Source organism: Neopsephotus bourkii, unplaced genomic scaffold (assembly GCF_033783945.1).
Source record: "Neopsephotus bourkii isolate Nb327-2 ecotype Australia unplaced genomic scaffold, CSIRO-AGI_Nbou_v1 NB_1792, whole genome shotgun sequence".
In the NCBI taxonomy this organism is placed as follows: Eukaryota; Metazoa; Chordata; class Aves; order Psittaciformes; family Psittacidae; genus Neopsephotus; species Neopsephotus bourkii.
Window position 1 is genome coordinate 5,303,715 of NW_026902266.1, and position 23,900 is coordinate 5,327,614.

The window sequence follows — 23,900 nt, forward strand, 5'->3', positions numbered from 1 at the left end:
TATACATTGGGGGGTTTTGTTTAATTACAAGGAAATTTTTCGTTTTAATATATTCAGAAATTTTAGTTTTCATTTTTTATTGTGTTTTTCAGTTTCGGTACTTTTTTTTAATCTTTGGGTTTTTGTGGTTTGTTTTTTTGTGTGTGTGTGTGTCTTACTGCATTTCCTTATTTTCTATTTAGGTGAAGTGATTTACAACCGCACTGATAGTGATGGATGTAGATTTTATGCCATCTGTAGTCCAACATGCACTGTTAAACGACACGCTGTGGATTGTAACGTTACTCCTCCTCTAACCACTACTTCTCCTGAATGGTCTACCGTAACAACAACAGTTCCTCTGCCTACAACTTCTGGAAGACTTCCTTTTCCTGGTTGTGTTTCTGCTACTTACCCTCCCCTTCAAGTATGTTATTTCTGTGCTATGTTATGATTCCTGAATTAAAATCAATGTTAAGTGGATACCAGAAATAACAGTTTGTAGTTTTTAAGTTTTAAATGTGCAGGTTGCCAGGATAAGCATTTCTTGTTGTGAGCAATATAAATGACATAAAATTTTACGTGCCTTCTTTGTAATTTTTTTTTTCACACTGAGAAAGCAAGCTACAATTATCTTTTATAATTAATTTTGTAGTAGTAAAGCACTTTCTGATGCACTGTGTTGCAGAAATGAGAAGTCTTTCTGTAATAATAGAGGGAGTTTTATTGTACATTTTGTTTCAACACTAAATAGGATAATGTAAGCTACTGTGGAGGTTTGTATTAGTTTCTCTTCTTCCTTCTCCCCTCTATTTCTGTACACACTTTTTTTATACAGTGATGGTCTGTGTTGATACTGAAGTACAATTACGTAGCTAATATCAGTTAACATAAGGGGCATCAATTCCCTTAACTTAAGACCTATCTTCCTAGACTTCAGAAAAGGTCCCGATGTGGAATTAGTGTTCCCATCTCCTTTAGCATTAAAATAAATAAATTTTGTAGAATATTGCTGAACTTGTACTATCAGCGAATATTTTAATTTTAGTCTTTCCTTCAGATTTTGAAACCAGAACACATTCTGATCCTCTGTATCATTGTCATAATTATGAATACCTCTGGTCAACATTACAAATCATTAATATCACAAATTTAAGAAAAGTAACACAAATTATATTCCTTTCCAACACCACCGTTACTGGAAACAATATACCACTAAATTAAAAATATGAGTAGAGTTCATACATGTTTGCAAATTCCTAACAGCAATTTTTGGTCATTTTGCAGCCTGGACAAAGATACAAATTATCCAACTGTACAGAACTCATCTGTAAGGGAGACAACAAGGTAGAAGTAATTCCAACGCACTGCCCACCTGTAAAGGAAATTACCTGTGCAAACAAATATCCAGCAATACTGGTACCTGATGAAAACGGCTGCTGTTATCATTATGAATGTCAATGTAAGCACCAGTAGATAAAGGAAAAATCTTTTTTTGAAAAAAGCAAACAGATTATATGGGCATTTTGTCTTCTTAGGGTTCCTCTTAAATTGTAGTATATTCAGTTGAGTTTCTATATTCTTTCTTCTACATTAATTTTCATGTTAATCTTCTAAATATGTTCTCTCTACCAGGTGTGTGCAGTGGATGGGGTGATCCTCATTATATTACTTTTGATGGAACCTACTATACTTTCCTTGAAAACTGTACTTACGTCCTGGTGAAACAGATTGTGCCTAAATACAACAACTTCCGTGTTTACATTGACAATTATTACTGCGATTCAGAAGATGGACTTTCCTGCCCTAAATCCATTATTATTTTCTATAAATCTGCAGAAGTGCTGCTGACCCGTAAACTCATGAATGGTGTGATGACCAATGTGGTAAAATATACTTTTTAATATCTCTATTTTCTGCAAAAAAGAAATAAGGTCCACACGCCTTGCTGATTCTAATTTGAAAGTCTGTTAGAATATTGCATCATTGAGGTGATGAGGGTAGAGGGTATCATAGAATAGTCTGGGTTGTAGGGGCCTTAAAGGTCATGTAGTTGCAACTCCCCTGCCATGGGTAGGGACACCTTTCACCAGACCTGGCTGCCCAAAGCCCCATTCAAACTGACCTTGAACACTGCCAGGTATGGGGCATCCACAGCTTCTCTGGGCATCCTGTTCCAGTGTTTCACCACCCACATAGTGAAGAATGTTTTCTTAATATCTAATCTAAATTAACCCTCTGCCAGCTTAATACCATTTCCCTTTGTCATGACACTACATGCCCTTGTAAAAGTCCCTCTCCTGATTTTTTTGTAGGTATCGTTAAGAAAAAAAGGTTCATAAGGAAAAAATTATCAGAAACAACTTAGTGCTACGCAGATACGAAATTTTTATATGCATGTACATGTACACATAAGTAACACTAGGAAACAGATTAATACAGCTGACAGAGAAGTCAGGAAGAATGCTTACACGGGTGCCTGATTTGTGTTTGATTAAAACCAGTATATTGTGACATTGACCTATGTAAACAAACACATTATTAAGAAATGAATGCAAATCACAAGTGTGATTTTCCTCTCATGCTGAAGACAGGTTTGCATCCCTTATCAGTGGGATGACTAGGTACTGTTTCTTCTGTATAGGGAACTTCAGGCATCAGAGCTATGACATGATTTGCCCTCCAATTCCCTGCTGGGAAGAGAAGTGTAGCTGAAGGAAAGGGGTGACTGGGAGTGTCACTTCACCTTCATGATTCTAAAGTAGTGCTGGCAAGCCATTGAAAATGAAAAGTCAGTCTCACTCCTATACTGGGGAATTTACTAATCAGTTAGAAAACACAAAGAGGTGGGAGGGAAAGTCTGTCTCAATATGCACTCTTCCTCTACAGAGCCATCCCACATTCTCCTTACCTACAGTCAGAAAGGCATGCTGAAACAATTAGTCCAGTGATTCCTTGTGAAAGAAAAAAGTAACTGGCAATTTTAATTCTTACTTTATCCCAATTCAATGAGAAAAAAATTGCAGAATAACTCCTGACAAAAAGTTATCAGGCAAATATATCCAAGTCCATCAGCTCATATAAGATACAGGCTGCAAATGGAACAGTTTAGATTAACAAATAAATATAACTACTACATAAAACTGGCACCAGGAACATACTACTTAATTTTGAATTCAGATAACTTTTCCAGTGCCTAACAACAAGTAGTATAGGGACAGTGTGATTCTGCTCCAAAGTTATTCCATAATAATGGCAGAAATATTTATGTAGTTAAAGAAAACTACCACTCATTTTCATATGAAAAACGTTTACAGTACACAAAACTATGAGAGATACAAAGAAAGTACTTGGATTTAGAATGCTGTGCATTAGCACACAATCTACACAAACAGAGTACACAGAGGCCACTTAGATTATTACCATACTCTAGCTATATAACTATACAAGCTGAAATATCAATGCATATATATGCTATTATTGTGATGGTAATGGGCATTGGATGTGATGCACAACAATATGGAGTTATGTATGAAGATGAAATGAGAAAATACATTAGTTAAAACAATCAGGCAGAAGCAGTGCTTACTCTGAAGTTGTGGTGTGTTTTTTTTTTAACCCTGCATTCAGATGTACTTCAACCACAAGATTGTCAAACCAGGTTTCAAAAAAGATGGCATTTCTTTCTCAACACTTGGCATCAACATGATTGTTGAAATACCAGAGATTGGTGCAACCATCACCTTTAGTGGGATGATTTTCTCTGTGAAACTCCCATACAGCAAATTTGGCAACAACACCGAAGGACAGTGTGGTAAGAGAGATGCACTAACTTGAGGTGGAACTATTTCCCCACCCTACCATGATTATTCTCACCCACTCTGGCTATGCGGTCTCATGATTGGCAGAAGTATGGCAGTAAAATGGAAATAAAAAGTCTTTCTCTTCTACAGGATCAAAAGTTCAGTATTTCATCAACCTGTTTTCTTTTTCTTTGGGGCTGGGGTTTTAGGTTGGTTTGGTTTTTCCTAACCTAAATTAAAGCTCATATAACTGTAAAGAAAGCAATCCCTACAAAGCAAGCCACCTTTTACACTTCATGAACACATCATTTCTAAACATGGTATCAGCACAATAATGCACTGTGCATGTTTGATGTTGTTTATGAGACTTACATAGCTTATGTCTTACAGGAACATGTACAAACAATAAAGCAGATGAATGCCGCTTACCAAATGGTAAGATCATTTCCTCCTGTCCCCAAATGGCTCATCACTGGATTGTTGATAACAACAAGTCATGCCATGGAGTACCAATACCACCAGTTGTAACTACACCTCCACCAAAGCCTCACTGTGGAATACCTTCTCTTTGCAACCTTATCTGGAGCAAGTAAGAAAAAATCTGAATGAATTTACTCTTTCTAGATAAAATACAGTATCTTACAGGAAGAGTAAGAACTATAGCCCTAGTATGTGAAAAAAGCTGAAAATGTCAGCTAAATGACAGGATATATATAGTAAAAGGCCTTTGCAAAGAAACTCCTCTTTTTTGATGACTTCCATGACAAAGATAACTGAGCAGGGAGAGGTAAAGTCAGAAAATCAGGGATGCAGCCAGCACTAAATCCATGCTTTCTGGGTTGCAACTACACAGATATATGCTATCTTCCTTCCTTCCTCCCCCCCCCTGCTCTCCAGGTTATGTTCGTTCACTCTAGTTATACTATTAAGTAAAGACTGAACACTAAATTTGAAGTGGGCCTTCAATAAAATCCGTAAAGAATCTGGTTACCATGCAAGTTAATAGAGCAGACAGAGATATCCCAGCCAAAAAGCTTCCATCATTATTTCTACATTTAATGTAAAACCTGGAGCCCCAAAAGCACAAAGGGTTGCTTCCCACCCTATTTTTTATGTGAGCTCTGAAGAAAGCTTTTTTTTTCAGCTGGGTTACTTATATAGGCCCTTTTACAAATGCTTGCTGTAGTGTCCAAGTTTCAAGATATTCTTGTTAGATTATTCTCTCAGCTGCTTTTATCATCCCTTTTCCCTCAATATGATGCAGTTGCATTTTCATGTAATTTCTCATGTCAGACTGATGAAAAGATCCGTACACACACACAGAAACACTATGACCATTAGCCTCTTTAGGAAAAACAAAAAAAGGAGCTTCAAATTTTCAAACCTTTGATGTTCTAAATCTATCTCCCAGATTACTGGGCATTGTAGGGTCTTGTTTCTTGCAATGCATTACTTCTTGAAGCAGAGAGTCATGTGCCATTACATCTGGAAAGTGCTCTCTGACACCAGATTTTATATATATTTTATATAAGGGGGTTGGTCTCTTTTCTGTCTGCAGGACTTTTGCAGAATGCCATGCTGTAATACCACCAGAACCATTTTTCAAAGGCTGTGTTTTTGATGGATGTCGTATAGCTGATGAATCCGTGCAGTGCTCCAGTTTGGAGATATACGCTACAGAGTGCGCTGCTAGAGGTGTCTGCATTGACTGGAGAGGAAAGACCAACAATACATGCTGTAAGTATTGCAGAACTCAAGAACGTGTGTGTGTGAGAAATGGCAGTACTTAAGTGTTTTATTCAGTAAACACATCTTACACCTAACACTTGACTACTGCCTAAAAAATTACAGTGACATCCTTACTCACAGGAGGTGCATAGAAGAAGGCAAAGCTGTAATAATTTTTCATGCATTTTTCAAACATTCGAAAATGCATACACTGTCAAGTTTTGATCTTTTTTATTCTTTTTTCATACAGCATACAACTGTCCATCAAGCTTGGTATACAAGCCATGTGGACCCATTAATCCTGCTACCTGTGATCCAAGGTATGGAAAGGCAAAAAAAAATTGTTTAAGGTTGTTCTGGGTGTTTTTTTCCCCTATTTTTATTTATCTACTTTCCTTAGGAAATTTAGTTACTTCATAATGAAATGTCTTGTGACTTTGGATATTTTTTCCAAGATATAAAAATATGTTAGCTCTATGAATATGCACTTCTTGCTGAGCTGCAGAAAATGTAAATTTTTTGCCTCCCTTTTATTTAACATGTCAACCTTTTACGTGTGCTGCTCTCTCTCCTCCTTCAGTGCAAAAATATTGTACTCAAATATACACATTCCTCACATTCTAGCTTTGTTGACCTTCCTGGCTATGGAGTAACTGAAGGATGTTTCTGTCCTGAAGGAAAGACACTCATGAGTGAAGATAGCAACATCTGTGTCTCTGAATGCTGTAAGTGTCTGTAGCTAGTCTGGGGAATAGAGATCCAGATTGATAGCCAGGTGGTCTGTGTTCTACTGCCATCTTCTACATAGTCAGATCATGGGTCAATCAACTACCTGAAGCTCCTTTAACCTCCTCATCTAAAAATTGAATGATAATATTACCCTTTTTTCTTTTTTCCTTCTTTACATGAGGCCTACCAAGAAGGTAGAATTCTACATTTCAGAAGAAGAAGTCTGCATATTAATTTTATTGTTAGTTTTATCTTCACAGTATTTCTATTTGAAACCGCACAAATTTACTCTTTTATGTCAGTTTTCAGTGGTGTATATCTTCATTCCTTTTTTTTTTTTTTCTCCAGCTTGCAGGGAACCAAATGGAGTATCGAGATGGGTAAGTATCACAATCAATGTGGCTTATAAAGCACAGACAAATAAAGCAAAAGGATATTTAGCATTTCATGAAGTTTTGCTTAGGCTGGGGAAAATTTTAGGGTTTGTTCAAATGTTTGTTCCCATTTAGTCTTAAAAATAATTGGGAGTGTGTCGTGGTTTAAACCCAGCTGGAAGCTAAGTACCACACAGCCACTCGCTCACACCCATGTTGGGATGGGGAGGAGAATAAAAAGAATGTAGACCCCATGGGTTGAGATAAGAACCGTTTAATAACTAAAGTACGATATAATACTACTACTACTACTCCTAATAATAATGATATGGGAAATCACAAGGGGAGAGAATATAAACCTAAAAGGAGAAAGGAAAAGAATAAACACAAGTGATGCACAATACAATTGCTCACCACCCGCCAACCAATATCCAGCCTGACCTGAGCAGGGATCTCCCCTTACTGATATCTCTCCCAGTTTATATACTGGGGATGACATGCTGTGGTATGGAATACTGCTGCGGCTAGTTTGGGTCAGATGTCCTGTCTCTGCTCCCTCATGGCTTTTCATGGCCCTCCTCACTGGCAGAGCACAAGAGACAGAAAAGTCCTTGATCAGGGTAGGTGCTACTTAGCAACAACTAAAACATGGGTGTGTTATCACCATTGTTCTCAATGCTAAAGCCGGAACACAGCACAGCACCAGCTAGTAGGAAGAAAATTAACTCTATCCCAGCCAAAACCAGGACAGAGTGCCAGAGCAGAAACCACATTATTCCCTAAGAAAAACTAACAGTAAGTTAGGGGATACTCTTTCAATAATCCACCTCACATAATTAAAGATTAAATAATTTAAAAAAAAGGCAAAGAGAAAAAAAATCAAACCACTAGATGGTAGTAGTGGAACTTTGGCATATGCGCTGCTTTTGTTTCCACAAGTTTGGCTACCTAGAGTTACTAGGTATGAATGGACATATATATAGCAAAGTTTACCTGTTGCTTGATAATGTTGATAGTCTATATTATAAATTCCTCAGCTGCACACAAGTTATAGGAATTTCTCTCTGTAACACAATGTGTAAATGAGTATGTCGTATGATAATTTCTTATTAAAAAATGCATACAAAGCTCAATCACTTCTCCTTTAGACCTTTTATATCCCTCATACTAACGCTACTAACAAATAGAAAATGACAGATGTGTAAACATACTCAAAACCTTCAGTGGCTTCCAGTAATTCCCTCCTTAGCTTCAGTTTGAAGGTTTTTTATAAAATCTAAATATACTAGGAAGATGAAAAGGTTGATGTAACCAGGTATGACTGTACCCATGAATAAGTTAACAAGAAGCAAAATTTTGGTTTGAATTTTTATATAACTTTTTCTTCCTTTTTTTTTTTTTTTGTTTGTTTGGTGTTTGGGTTGGTTTTTTTTTGTTTTGTTTTGTTTTTGTTTTGTTTGTTTTGTTTTGTTTTGTTTTGTTTTTTCCTTTTTTATATAGCCAGGAGAAAAATGGATGAAAAACTGTCAGGAATGCATCTGTGACAAATACACTCTTAAAGTACACTGTAAAAAACACAAGTGCTCCCTGACACAGCAAGTATTTTGTGATGAACCAGGTTATATGCCTGTTCAGACACAGATACCAGAAGACCCATGCTGTACCAGGACTGAGTGCTGTAAGTGTTTAGTTCTTTATCATGGGGAATATATATTTTTAGGCATGGGTAATATAATTTTGGGCAACTACAGCAATAATTTCTCATTTTTTTAATACTCTCTATTGTTTTCATAATGCTTTTCTCCCTCATCCCATTTGTAAGTACCTTAAGTACCTTCTTGCAGAGCATTTACTAGATGCCTGAAGAGGACAAATATAAAGATGAAAAGATTGTCCATAGTTAGACACAGAAAAGTAACTGGAAATCTTCTATTATTCAACACTGGAAACTTTTAAAGCTGCTACCACCTGAAAAAAAAATAATATTCAAAAGCTATTTAAAGCATTTTCTGCTTCAAATACCAGTATAAAAAAATATAAAAAAATCAAAAAGTCTTGATCATTTAAAAATTGCTCAAGAAAGTTCCTTAATCTTTGAGATCCATCAGATTTGCCAACTGATACAAATTTCTCTTTGGAAATACCTCTTCCTAGGAATCATCACTTTATCATTGTTAGACAATGCTTTGTTTTACAAATGTTATGCAAATGCCCATTCAGTTTAAAATAGCTGGGCAAATACACCAACTTAGTCATTAAACTAGCTTGTGTAAACACACCACATTTGCTCCATAGGACAACTTCTGAAGTTCATGAAAAACAGAATTACTTTTGTTTAAAAATTCTGAGTTCATTATTTTCTATACTGTCTTACATTAAACAGACTGCAACACTAGCCTCTGCCCTGAGGTCACACACCAGTGCTTAGAGGGACAGGAAGTTGTCACAATAATGCAGCCTGGAAAATGCTGTCCTACCTTTGAATGTAGTAAGTACTATGCACCTTCTTCATGTGCTATTCACAGCTAAATTTTTCTAAGTTGATGAATACAAGAAAATTGCAAAATATGCAAATTATCTGTGTCTCCATATTGGGCCAACAAAGTAGCAGGTTTTTCACATACTTCTTTTCCTAAAACTTACACTTCTATGACACCATCTTTCCTCCTTCTTTACAGGACATGGCTGCGTAGTCAATGAAACCTACTATGCAGTAAGTACACAGAGTAACTCAGTACATTAATACATATTCACATAGGTTCACAATGCAATGTTTTTGAGACTCTTAACGTGAACCTTATTTTGCAGAAAGGCCTGAGATAAAACATCATTAATAATTTAATCAAGGTCAGGATATCAACACCCTCCCTACAAGCAAAAGCCTTTTTTGCTCTCGTTTCTACATTAGCAGAATTTAATTCCAAAATTGGTATTGCTAACAACAGAAACTCTGCTCAAATAAAATAACCAAATTGTATTTAACAGTAAGTTCATCTTTGTATTGTCTGTGATGTACATACACAAAGTAACTTGGTTTTACTGACTAAAAATAACTGTTTTTCTAACTTCCCCCAGCCTGGAGCTGTCATTCCATCAGGCTCCTGTGAAGAATGCACCTGCTCTGAATCCTCCCACTCAAGCCCCTACCAGCCTATTGTTAAGTGCAAGCCAGTTATCTGTGACACATACTGCCCAGTGGTGAGTGCTCTTTTGCTATCAGTAATTCCTACCCCATGCAGCTCAAATATCCATCAGTTAAGGTCAGTGCCCTTACTCTATGTCATTTCCTTTCTATTTCTTTCAAAACAGGGTTATAAGTATACAAAGAAACCTGGAGAGTGCTGTGGCATGTGCAAGGCAGCAGCTTGTATAGTGACTGTAGGAGACATCACACGCGTGCTCCAGGTAACTACCCCTGGTTTAGTTCAATTTTGGTGAACTCTGGTAGTCTTTCACTCTTTCCTCTCCTTGTCTTTTAGTCACATTTATTTGCTGAATCTTTCCTCATGTTAGACAAATGGTTATTCAGGCAAGCAACAGACTGCCTCACACAGCTTGAACAAGTACTCTGAGCCATGTAACTCCAGCTCTAACACAGACTTCTGGAAGCAACTGTGATATTTAACAATGACTTTCAGAAATCAACACAGAAAAATATACAGGTGAAAGCAATGGGCCTTTATTTGCCTTCATCTCTGAAAATACAGCATCCATTTTGCTCAAAGGATAATTTTATGTGAGCAGACAGTTTTCTGCTCCAGACAGTCAATTTCAAGATAGCTTAGAGATTTAGGACAGGAGGAGTCACTGAAGTCAGCAGAAATTCTGCCATGTATCTGAATGAACATACCCATAAATTCTGACGACAAAACCACTGACACACAAGTTATTCTTTGCAAATGAGTCCACATATTTATCCTATTCACACAAAAAGCATGTCCATATACACATAAAATACAACCTTTTCACATGGTTAATGAAAAAGACTCAGAGTAGCATATGACAAGTAGCTATCAACTGAAATCCAAGGAAATTTTTCTGAATAATAAAAACTGCAGTAAGCAGCAATGATAAGACACTGGAAGAATTATTCAGTAATTTTTAACTGCTTTCAGGTTGGAGAACTCTGGAACCCACCTGTTGATAACTGTACAACTTACACATGTGAAAAAAATGATGACCAGTTCATTCAAGTTGTCTTACAGAAAAGCTGTCCTCCCTTTAACCCTGATGACTGTGATCCAGTAAGTTGTCTTCTACTAGTTCTCATGTTTGAAAAGGTTGCAGCGATAGAAGCATCATGATGCCCAAGGAAAATACCTAGCAGATGCATCACACAGGATGTAGCTCTAATTTCAACCACCCTGAATCTGGTCCCCATCAAATTTCATTTCAGAAAAGCAAATTAGAATTACAATGGGTGATATATATCAATCCTTACCAAGGACTAGGTACAGCATAGTGTCTTGGATTCCTAAATGTGTCAGGTGACCTAGAAGCAAAAATCTTATTGAAAAATCATGAGATTTTTATTCCTAAATTATTTACGATTGTAAATTATTTCTTAGAATTCATTTACTGAGAGCAAAGGTGAAGGAAAATAAACGATTTCCGTTCACATCATTTGACTTAATACACCTCAGGGCAGATTAGAACCAGCCCCACACATCTGGGTAATCAGTTATTTCATTAATTGCATTACTCTGTCTGACATAATCATCTGTATGACTTGGATCACTCAAAATATCCCACATGTGCTACAACTTGCATTTCTGAAATTCTACTGCTCAGCAACCCAACTCTGACAACAGCAAAGCAGTTCTGGTTCCCCTCAATGTCAGCTTTCAAAGAACTCTTATTAATATTGAATAATATTAATATTGAAGTAATTACGTGCCCTTAATATTTAGTCTTGTTGAAATTAGATTCTGGTGCTAGAGAAACTTAGGAACCAAGAGAAGTCACTGCTTTAGTACATAGATATGAAACTTGAGCATCTTCTTCTGTTTTCCTACTCAAGGATGACATTAAACTATCTGATGATGGCTGCTGTAAAGAATGCCAAGTAAAACTAAAGAGTAAGTAATGACCCTTTTGTTAAAAGTAAGTAATGTTAATATGTGTCTTATTAGGTATATTAGTCCATCTTGAATGAAGAGGTGAACAGACCTAGTTTAGGACCACTGCCCCCCACTGGGCGGAGAAAGGAAAAAAAAAGGGAATCCAGCATTCACTTTAGGGCCTTGAAAAACATGGTTGTGGTGAACTATCCCATCCCCTACTGTCAAGTGTTAGCCTTTTCATTGGAATGAGAGGACTATAACTATTCTCCAACTTTCATAGATACACTCTCTTTAAGGAAGAAAGAAAAGCCAATTCTGGGAGGTGTGTGTGCATTGAGCAGTTGCCATAGTGCTGCTTTTTATTTCTGTATCTTGCACCAAAGCTGCATAAGCGAAAGGGAATTTTTCACTCATTGATAATACAAGCAGCAAGTCATTAAGACCTGCACTGTGCTCTTATTTCCTATTTTAGCTCCATCTACCTCTAGTAGATCTACCTCTAGTACATCTAGTTTTCTGCTAAAAGCTGTCTGCCATACACAAATAACTATTTATATGCACATGTACTTTAACCTATTTTACCTTGGTTTGTGACAACCTCAGGTTGTATAAAGCACAATACTACTACGGTAATCAAATATCATGGATGTGTATCTCCTGCACCAGTTGAGGTGGCATACTGTGAAGGAAGCTGTGATGCTTACTCACGGTAAGTGGTATAAAAACATAATTGTGGTCTCTTATTTTCTACTCTTTACACTAGTTACATAAAGAAAACCACAGGTAGTATGTTCAACATCTACCCAGTAATCAGCTGTTTCCATTGTGCTAATAAGAATTTTTAACAGACTTGATGTTGTACTAGCTTAATTACCTCAAGACTTACAGTGTTTGAACAGCTTCTTCAGTGTCATAGTGAAGAGACCTGAGTTTTGATTTTCCCCATATAAAAGTGAGGTTATTTGTTATTCTCTCATTTTGTACTATCTTTCTGTGTAATCTGGATTAATTCATTTACTTTTTCTGGGCCTTAAGGAAGAGCTAAATCCATATATATTTACAGTGAGGAGCAACTTATATGTCACTACAATACTGTAAGAATGGTAATATTGAGCAATAGTTCCACACAACTTCTGGTTATATTTAATAATGGGTGGGAGGGGCAGTGGTATTTCTCACATAATTTCTGATTCTTTCTCTTTTGCTGGTTTTGCAAATCAGATATTCTCCAGAGGCAAATATGATGGAACATAAATGCTCATGCTGTCAAGAAATCAAGACCAGCCAAAGAAAAGTGACTCTGACATGCAGTGACGGAACCTACCTTGATCACTCATACACCTATGTGGAGAAATGCAGCTGTGTGAGCGCTGAGTGCATTTCCCAAGTCAGCACCCAACAGGCAACAAACTAGATAAAGACCTCTCAGGAACAAGCAAATGTCCAAAATTAGAACTAGAGAAAAGTCATCACACAAGGGTTGAATGTAAGACTAAAAAAGAAAAACTGAAAAAACACAAAAGTGTTAAAAGCAGCTAAAATTTTGGATGAACATATGATATTTTCTGCATAAAAACTCAATATGACTGTCTACATTATTTCAGTTTTCTTTGCTAATTTATCTCCTATTGTTTTTCATGTGTTTTCTTTTACACCTTGAGAGGTACTGCATAAGGTCATTTTGACATTTCCTGATTGTTTGTCTTCTCAGAAGTGCTGTACTGTAAGACTGAAAGCTGGATTTACACTTACACGAGTCTGTTCTGAGAACAGCATTCTTTTCTGGCTTGAAGCTTGCCTGTGGCGGCATAACATGGACACTTGACAATATCTAATATGTCCATTAATGTAGGCTGACCTTTATAATGACACTTTCATTCCAGTTCATTGACACAAATCAAAAGCTAAAGTCCAGAAAACAAACCAACCCAAGGAAAACTGTACCTCTCTGTTTCTGTAGTTTTCTTTTTGCATTACAGAAAACTTAGACTGCAGGAAGCCATATCTTCCCAAAACTATATACTTTAACATTTTGAAAAATTTATAATGGGCATATTTGCTTATACATTCTCATAAGAACTCTTATCATGAGAAGCTGCTGCACCCTACACTTTGTTTACATAACACCATCATCATGGTAACTGTATGAAAATATGGAATGTTTTTGTTTCTGATTAACTGTTTACAGAAGTATACATATATATTTTTTTGCCAACAGGGCATATGAAGGAGTTTTGTAAAATAATAATAATAATAAATAATAATAATAAATTCTTTCCTAGGAAGCTTTTAAAAGTTGAAACATTGCTATTTATTTTGTTTTTGGATAATTGATTTATTGGGTCATTACTTTCAGAATTAATAATATTCCATTTCTTATTCATGTTATCTGGGTGTGGCATATTTTTGTCTTCTGTTTTGTTTTGAAATATTTTTTCCTTATGAAAAAGTAACAATGATTAATAAATTTTAAGCATTTTACATGCCTTCTTTGACTTTTCACTGAATCCCTCCCATGAGAGTTGATGGCCCCATAAAGCATTTGCTTCCCTACATCCTACTACAGCCATTTCCCAACAGCTCCAGGTCAAAAGTCAATCTAGACTGTGGTACCTCACCCCCTACAGGGCTTTGATATTGCTTGTAATGAGAGGCACTTAAAAACAAATACTGAAAGTGTTCCAAGCACATCACTTCAGATGCTATCAATTAGCAAGATTTCAGTAAGCAAGCACATCATTGAACCTGTACATATATTGTAGCTCTGAAAGTTCTTTACCTGACACACAGAAACTATCCAAAGTATCCCAGACCAGTTAGTCTCCTATTTATACATAAATCTCAAATTCATCAAATCTCAAATCTGAAATTGCACAATCATAGATCTACAAGTTTTGACAGGTTACTAACCATCTTTATTTACACTGTACTTTGAACCAGCCACCACAGATCTGACTGTAGATTGTATAACACCAAGCAACATGTTCTGCACAATTTACAAATGACATTTACAAATGACAAATTTACAAATCGGTAGGGAGAAGAGTAGAAAGTTAAAGGTGATGACCTTTCTCCTAGCCTACAGTTTGGACAGTTCAGCATAGGGAATAAGAGGTTAACAACATAGGCTTTCTGCAGGTGCCCAGTAACAGTTTAGGCTGCTTTCTCACTTGTTTTTCTTTCGTAGAACAAAAACAGCTGCTGTACCTCCCCACTCAGAGGTGAGCAGAGTACTCCCTAAGGAGTTATTACCTCACTGTCTGCTTTTTTCTGTTGATAGGCTCTTCTGCTTCCAAATGAGGTCCCAGGTAGATAGCATACTGCTCTGTTCCACTAGGCTTCCCAGCGCAGCACTACTACTGAATTCATGACTGATTCGTGAGTGACAGATTCTCTGGCCTTCCCAGGCATGCTAGTGTAGGAATGAGGCCTGAGGTTGTGAGATACGGTGGTGAAGGAATTAACAAATCTTGGTCATTTCAACATCCTGATGGGGGTGATCAGGCTATCAGGTGGAGGCCTGAGGGCTCTTAATGCTCCCACCTCAGCCGGGTGGAAGAGGGAGAGATGTGATTCACCGTTCTTTTCTGCCCTTGCACAAGACCCAGGGCCCTTGAGCAGCCTGACCGAAGGCAATTGAAACTATCCCTCATTTACATATAAAAAATGCATCACAGTGAGAAAGTGTCTGCACCCCCCATCACCTGTGACAGCAGCAGCAGGTAATTTGACTACAGTCTCATCTCCACTTCTCTCAAAAGGATGAATTTGGCATTTCAGCCCCTCTGTGGTAGAGGATGAGAGTATGACTCTACAGGCAAGTTGATGTGCTTGCTCCTCTCTCCTCCCCAGAGCACGGATTTCCCTTTGGCAATGTTTCTGTCTTTGACTACATAGGATGATACTCAGGTGGGACTAAGCTTAATGAATTATCAACTGTTTTTTCTATATGAGCTCAAGTAAACGCTTGCTAGCTTTGGATTTTAGTAACAATGCAGTAAGTGAATTTGCCAATGACAATTCTGAATCTGTATTCTTATTGCTTCAATGAACAGCACTATTCATGAATCCATAATCATGAAAGTTCTTTGCTGAACATGACTGGATGTATAATGTCAAATTGGTTATAATCAGAAATTAAGCTCAGCCCCTCTGATCTCTGAGGACTGACTGGAACAATAGGGGTGTATTTTCTGACTGAAATAACAGATCACCTCCATGTTGCTTCAAGATCATTAGCTGTTTTTCCATGTAAAGCCTGTATCTCAGTATCCCAGCAGCAACCCTCTTCCCTGGAAAACTCTGCCCATATTAAGTTTGTGGCAGCAGTCACTTCATATAACTCTCTGAAAGAAGAAAAAACTAATATGATGGGGAAGAAGGGAATAACAGACGCATAATATGTGGCACATGGGAAGACTGAGAGGTGATAATGACAGCAACAGCAGAGGCCAAAACCAACCTAGAGTCTGATGGCATAAGAAGGAGGAGAAGCAAAGGAATAGGCAGACTTTGGTCCTGGCATGGGGAGACAGAGAAACAAGGAAGGGAAACATGGAGGTACACAGAACCTGTAACTGAGGATGTACTGGAGACGCTGCCCTGGAGAACGAAGGATCTGTACCACAGATACAGACCCAGTGCTGGGAAAGAGCAAACAGAAATCCACAATTCAAAAGAAGAGGGGACAACATGCTTTGGGCATGAAAGAGCTAGTGGAAGGACTTGCAGGGACTCCCTGAAACAAGGCAAAGAGTAAATGGAAAAACAGACAGCTGCAGTGGATGTAGTAGACAAGCCTTACAGGCTTCCTAAATTTTCCTTTACATAGGACCTATCTTATTGCTGATGCAGACTGGGTGACGGCCCCAAAGTAAGCCTTTCTAAAAACTGGGCTGAATGATATCAGTTATATCTCTTAAAAATAAATCATCAATTTTTTAAACTGTAGATAAATAATAAAGTCAATAAACAATTAGCTGGAAGAAAGTAATTGCCGTGGTAGTTCTTTATTGACGCTAGTCAGAACACTATGCAGGTCAAGCTGAACTATACTAGTGCAGATTATAAATGTCTATTATACTAACGCTAACACTAGAGGGCTCTAGGCTCCCACTTAAGCCTTTGTGAAAGGGTTTTCTGTCAAAAGGGTTTCTTTCAAGGAACTTCGAAGTGAACCTCATAATAACTTTCAAATCGTTAAGATAAACTTTGCTCTTAATTTACTCTTGATTCTACAGGCATCCATTCCACATAACATGCCAAGACTTGCTTATATGTCACTTTATTTTTTTCTTTCTATCTCATCTTTGGAACGCAGATAAATTGTAGTAGATAAATCATTCACTTCGGAAAGAAATTATTCCAGCTGTATAAAAATTATTCATAGGTTTTTGGTCTTATTTCAGTATTGGCTGTCAGCAGTCCTTCCTTGGGCATTTCTACACTCGCTCCCCGCTTAGGACTCCTATTACATAGCCTAACTACTGCATGAGCAGCTTATGTTTTTCTCTTTTTCATACAGCATTTCAAAACTCTACAGTGTAAATAAGAAATCACTAATAATCACTCTTCAGCTCTTCTTTGTAATCATCAGTAATGTATAAAGTATAACCTGAAATTATTTCAGATTTACAGCCTAGGAGTCCACTTCAAGTAATCCATTTGGACTGTTAAAGGATGACAGACAGTTTTTAAGACCCATCACATTCTAAAACATCTATAGAAAGACTTGGGACAATGCAGCAGCAGGGCTGACAAAAGATCATTCCAGATTGGAAATTACTCTTGATAATAACAAAGCCCAACTCAAAAGAAGGAAGCTTTCTTCCTCTTCAGTCAGTTTTTGTTCAGAGCAGCTCTGTTGTAACCAGACAAATTAAAACAGTTGTAGAACAGAACAAGAGACTAGTTCTATTTTAACATTATTAATGTTATAATAAACCAATTAAAAATGTACAGAAAGTGTATTTTTGCAAATGATGCAGTGCTCATGATTGTGAAATTTTCTTTTGCTCCTTCCTATTTCAAAATGTATCTTCCTCTTCAGTCTTAGATTCTTTTCAGCATTCATTGTAACTCTTACTTATAACTACAATGTGGTTGTAAGGGACCAGCAAATGTTTGTACTTTTACAGTAATTGTTGTTACTAATTACATAGTTAAAATCTTTTAAATAGACAGAAATTTTTCTGTCTGATAACTCCTCCTCTCCTGCTGTTATGCTGTTACAGCCATGCATGCAAATAAATTCCCACTTTTGCCTCTGTTATAAGAAAGCAAAGGCTGTCCAGGCAGCCAAAAATGGAGCCATTAAATGTGAACAATGATAGATATCTCATGCACTAAGTCACACAAAATGCTGCAGACAGCTGCATGAGTCTAGAAGCCAACCCTGAAATTAATCATTCCTTCTGCACTTGCCCCAGTCTTCCTGTGGCTGTTACTGGCTTTCACTGAGTACAAAAGAACCCCCCAGAAGCATTTGAGGGGAGCCTGATTCTAAGGTAAATTTGGAGCTAGCCTAAGTTTTGGAACATACCAGATGTGAACTCTGCTCTCTCACTCAGCAATGAGACAGTCAAAACTCCACTTTATCTGTTCTCTAGGGAGGTTTTTATCGCATGGTTTAATGTCACGCTTACTGAGGCACATGCCTGCAAACTGCAACATAGGCACAATATGAGAACTGGCAGCTAAAATATAACAGTAGTTGATAGAGAATCATAGAATCATAGGCTCATAGAATCTGCAGAAAAGGCAATAAACACCACCATGGAATGACCTCCTGCCACAGCAGAACTAACTTTCTTATTCATATTAATTGGTAGTTGCTCTGTATTTCGGAGAATGAGATTATTCTACCTGATACAGTTCTATTAGTTGCTCTACTACTAATGCTTTTGTGCTCTATGACCTCCTTCTAATGGAAATTCTGGTCCATTATTCAGATATCTGCTATTTTACAGGAAATGAGCATTGTAATTGCACTAAATATGTGTTGACTGAAGATAACTCAAAACAATACTGAATCACGTCTCATGTCAAAGTGCAGTTGCATAAAATTCATAATACTGAAATTGTCACAGTACATTTGACCCAACAGACATGTAAAAAGCCTTTACCTCTAACAGAGATCAATACAATTCATCCCTCAGTAATCCTAGACAGGATTTTAATAACCTGTATTTCCATAAAATCTTTTAAGCTCAGTTGAGATTTATCAGAAGTATTTTTTTTCTATCTAAACCATTCTCATACTTCCAATACATTCTGGGCTTTTATAAAAGAAAAATAAAAGTTTGTTAGTTACTGTAAATGTATATTATGTTGTTATAGATTCTATATTTAATTATGTGTGTGTGTGTAAAGACCAGCAAAGGTATATATAGGACAAACGCATCAACAATTTTACCACCCATTTATTTTTTATCTTCAATCTGAAATGGTGAGCACCAGAGGTTTCACACACACAGCTCCCTTCACTCAGAGCAATTACTAACCAGAAATAACAAAGCAGCCTGCAATTTTGTTTCACCCTAGCAAGCAGAAGGTCCTGGAGAAAAGGCATCTCTGAAGCAAGCTTTCCAGTAGGACACATCTAGCAGAAAATCCACAAAATCAGTAAAGAATAGCCCCTTACCCTGTTAGCTTATCATTGCTTTATTTAGTTTAATAAATCTTAAATTCTCTTAAATTCTATCCTGAAGAATTCCTCTATGTCACTGTCTGCAAGAGAAACACCCTGCTCCAGGGAAAAGGAGGAATCCCACCAAAAAGCATATGAACTTCACTTAGCTGTCAGATCACATGGATTCACATGTGTCTTTCCACCAGTGCAATAACTCACCCATGAAAAGAAGCCCTTCCAATAGCAGTGGGTGGGTGACCAAGGCCTCAGTTTTATCTACATAAAACCAGCAGTCACTGCTGAATCACAGAGTGGAAAAGAGCCTTCTGTGAGATCACAAAAAAAGCCAGGCAGCAGGGGGAGCACAGTAAAAAAGTGTACCTCATGGGAATACTCATCTTACAGATTGCCTTTATATATTAAATACAGAGATGAATTTTTGCAAAAATCTGGGCAAACCTTTGTTTATACTTAAACTCCTACAAGTCCTCACGTGACACAATTGTGCTATAAAATTGATTTAAATCATCAGTCACTTACTGGCACAAGGAAGACTTAATCTGATTAAAAGACCACATGATCTATTCTATACTAACGCTTCTCAGCTCTCCAGGCTCAGAGTATACAAGAGGTACAGGCCAAAATATTAGTTCAGGTATGCTCTCCTTCTGTGAAGCTCACAAAGCTTATGAGCTTTTCTGCCTCAGCATCAAAAAACCCATTTTTGTACCCACAAAGCAGAAATTCACACAAAACAGCAGTCCTAAACCACAAGGCCATGAAAGCTAGCCTGTGCTCCAAGAGACACAGAAAAACCTGTCAGCATTGCACTGACTTAACTACAGTGGACATGATATTACTGGGATCTCAATTTACCTTGCAGGAAAATACAAATATATGTTATGACTAATCTCTGAGACTTTCAGGAAAAAGGAAAATGGTTTGGAGGCTTTTTTTTACAGTTCATCCACCCCTGATGGGGGCTCACTTACTCAGTTGAGGAGCACATTTGAGCAACATACAAGGATTAGAAATAAATAGACAAAAGTTACCATAGAGACAGAGATTTTCTCCTGTCTTGGTTCGCTCATTCTTGTCTGGTCTCACTGGTGTCATTCCGTTATTTTTCTAGCACACATGACATGATCATCAGGCCTTCGTATGCTGGGAATGAAAAACAAAGCAGAGGATTAGGATTATAATCTTTTTTTGCATTTATGCAACAAGAAAGAAGGAGCTGTCTTTCCAAAGGTGGGTGTATTTTTTTCAAGTTGTCAGTTCACTTCAAGCGATTTGAGATTAATTTGATTTGGTGACATGGCCAAGCTAAGCATTCGGAAACTGCCCATAATAAAGCTGTCAAGTAGCAAATTGTTTCAGTCCTGGTGACTGTGTTTTTTAAAAGCTTATATCAAAGGCAGAATTAATGCAATGCATTAAAAACAATTTCTTACACATAATTTATAGTCACAAATGCCATTAAATAATAAACAAGCCACATTATGCCCCACATGGTTCTTTGAAAACTCGTTTTACAAGAGCTCTTATTAGCAAGTTTTGCTGGTTGATTGTGGTTGCCTGGTCCAGTATAGTTGCATAGGTAACTGCATTTTACAGCTACCTGTATGTGGAGACAGTGTTCTCACGGCAGAATGGATAATTGGTACATAAACTCTGTATAATCCTGAAAGATACATCAAGGCTGTGAGAGGCCTGAGGAAGCTTAAGCAAGCAAGATAAGAAGAAGCTGGAATTCAGTGAGTTATGAGAACTGTGGACTGTCGGCAAGCTTTCAAGGTCAAGTTCTCACACCTGTGCTTAAACAATTATGCGTTAGTCGCTAAGGGTCTTCAAGACATGTATCCAATCATAATATGCCAAATCACTGTAAGTGCATGTAAGAAATAGTATATAAGGAGTTAAAGCTTTGTAATAAATTGGCATTCGCTGATCACATTGATCGTTCCTGCATTGTCCATGACTCCTGCGTCGACACCTGTCTGCCTTAGCAGATGCTCTCCTGTCTCTGCCTGGTGCACATTCCTCCTCTGTTCACAGGCAAGGCTGAGGATTCTGTTAGCTTTAGACAATGGGCTAAATCTGGACAATACAGTAAAAGCTCAAAGCTTCACATATCTCTCTCCATAAGGTGTGCCAAACTGTGTTCTGGCACTGCTGAGAATCTGATGTGTCATGCCAATGAACTCGCATATCCTGACTGCAAAAGTAATGACTATCGAGATCAAACAGGCTGCTTACAAGGAAACAGCAGAATGTACACAAGGACAGCCTGTTTGCCACCTTGCTAAAAGAGTAATTCTATCCTTGCTTATATTTCTTGAGGCTATGTCTGTCTGGTTATTTATTCTTTGTTCAATTCTTAATATCTATTGTATCATCCAGCTTAATGCTTATTTGTACTGATGATTATATTGCATTTCTTCTGTTACGTGATATAGGCTACTGTTTCATTCTGTTTACTGACATGTGTGCCTTCTTAAAGTTTTAAAATACATATTTTTAGAATATTACTTAAAAAAAACAAATGTGTGTTTATATTTTAAATGAAACCCTTTCAGTTTTCTGAAGAAACTACATAATTAGTCTCCAGGAAATACAGCTAGCTGCTTTCAGAATCACACAAGAAGTTTCACAGCTGTGCATTTGATTTATTCACCTATCAGCAGTTGCATAAAAGGTGATCGGTTTATCTTGTCAAACTTTTATACAGTACAATAGCAAACAGAATGTTTCGCTTGAAGCAATAGACTGTTTTGGTCCTTTCTCTCAAAAAGCTCCCAAAAAGGTGTGACTCAGATATTTCAGCTGTGTTAAGTAATCTGTGTTGATATATGCATGAACTCCCATGCTAAGAGTACTTCCTGTGGTTAGTGCACAAGGATCCCAAAGGGCAAGGGATCTACAGGGAAAGTGCAGATTTATTATCTATTGTTGTTTGCTATTTCAACCATTTTTTTTCCCTCTTATTTCCAGTTTAATCAATCTGGAGCTACTTGAACCATTACTTCTCTGAAGTCTATCCATCCTTTCTCCCAAATGAAGGTCATAGGCAATATAAGGTTTACAGGTAGAGATGTTTTATTGGCTCAGCTGGCATAATTGGAAAAATTAGGCAAGCTTTTTGGCAGAGAAGTCTTCCAGTCAGCTTCCAATATTCTGCCATCAGAGAGTTATTTCTTAAATAAGTCTACCTAAGGAAATGGTGAAATCCAGACAGATCTTACTCTGCTAGCTCATTTGTTTGAAACCAGCACTGGATTTTCACAGTCAGTACAGAATTTGGCCCACAGTCAGCTTCAGGAAAGCATCTGCATCATTGACACTTGAAGAAAATTCCTGCATTATGGTATGTTTAAAGGCCTGCTTTCTCCACATACTTCTATTCTGCTATAGACACTCTAAACAACTAGTACTACTAATGGAGTTGTTGAAGTAATCCCAGAGGAGGGCCATGAGGACGATCAGGGCACTGCAGCACCTCCCATATGAAGACAGGCTGAGAAAGTTGGGGCTGTTCAGCCTGGAGAAGACAAGGCTGCGTGGAGACCTCATAGGAGCCTTCCAGTATCTGAAGGCACCTACAAGGATGCTGGAGAGGGACTCTCCATCAGGGACTGTAGCAACAGGACAAGGGGCAATGAGTTCAAACTAAACTGGGAGATTTAAGTTAGATATAAGGAAGAAATTCTTTACTGTGAGAGTGGTGAGGCACTGGAACAAGCTGCCCAAGGAAGCTGTGAATGCTCCATCCTTAGCAGTGTTCAAGGCCAGGCTGGACAGGGTCTTGAGCAACCCGGTCTAGTGGAAGGTGTCCCTGACCATTGCAGAGGGGTTGGAAGTAGATGACTTTAAGGTCCTTTCCAACTCCAATCATTCTATGATTCTATAACTCACTCCCACTAGCTGTACTGGTGTTAACATTGGGTTTTTATTTCAAGTAGAGTATACTGTCTCTACATTGCATATATGACACACACATATGCGACAGCTACATAGACATCTAAACAAGCAGCCAGTATTTTACCTGTAAACACATCTCAGCAAGTCTTCTGGGTCTTGAGGAATTGTTCCCAGCAGAAAAGACTGGTCCATTTGGTATTAACATTGATGTGTTTGGGGCAGTGGTGGTTGCTTGTTTTACTGAATCTGGTTTCATGTTAGGTCATTTCAGGGTACTTCATTTCTGTGCATGTGTGTGACATCATTAGTTGCTGGTAGCAGACAAAGTCCTCCTTCTAACTGGAAAAACTGCTTTGCCCTTGAGTTCTGCAAAGGTTGAGAATAGTTGTCATTTTATCCCTGATAATAAATCTCATATTCATTTTGACAAAGGCTTAGCTATTTAACAGGCGTCACACAAACTGAATCCATACAGAGCAAACAGTCAGACAGAGACTGCCATTGTGGATGACTTGTGTTACTTTCAGCCCTGCACCTAAAAATGTCCTTGAGGCATGGTCTTGGCTCTACCTAAACACAATGCACATGCTGACAGATCAGAGCCTTGTAAAATAATTGCTAATAGGTAAAGTAAATCCTTATCAAAAACATACTCTCTGATGAAAAGATCAAT

At 37.6% G+C, this 23,900-nt stretch overlaps 1 protein-coding gene across 1 annotated transcript in view; it reads left to right on the plus strand.

Annotated features, from left to right (window-relative positions):
- Positions 1-13,755, plus strand: part of MUC5AC (mucin 5AC, oligomeric mucus/gel-forming) — a 42,361-nt gene extending 28,606 nt beyond the window's left edge. Inside the window, 18 exon segments of the mRNA XM_061380418.1 lie at positions 183-406; positions 1,267-1,441; positions 1,615-1,865; positions 3,610-3,793; positions 4,173-4,371; positions 5,341-5,519; positions 5,761-5,830; positions 6,135-6,235; positions 6,588-6,619; positions 8,114-8,291; positions 8,997-9,101; positions 9,292-9,326; positions 9,689-9,811; positions 9,923-10,018; positions 10,729-10,857; positions 11,634-11,691; positions 12,280-12,385; positions 12,898-13,755. Of these exon segments, the coding sequence (XP_061236402.1) occupies positions 183-406; positions 1,267-1,441; positions 1,615-1,865; positions 3,610-3,793; positions 4,173-4,371; positions 5,341-5,519; positions 5,761-5,830; positions 6,135-6,235; positions 6,588-6,619; positions 8,114-8,291; positions 8,997-9,101; positions 9,292-9,326; positions 9,689-9,811; positions 9,923-10,018; positions 10,729-10,857; positions 11,634-11,691; positions 12,280-12,385; positions 12,898-13,090 (2,438 nt within the window). The 3' untranslated portion in view covers positions 13,091-13,755.
- The last annotated feature ends 10,145 nt before the right edge of the window (positions 13,756-23,900 follow it).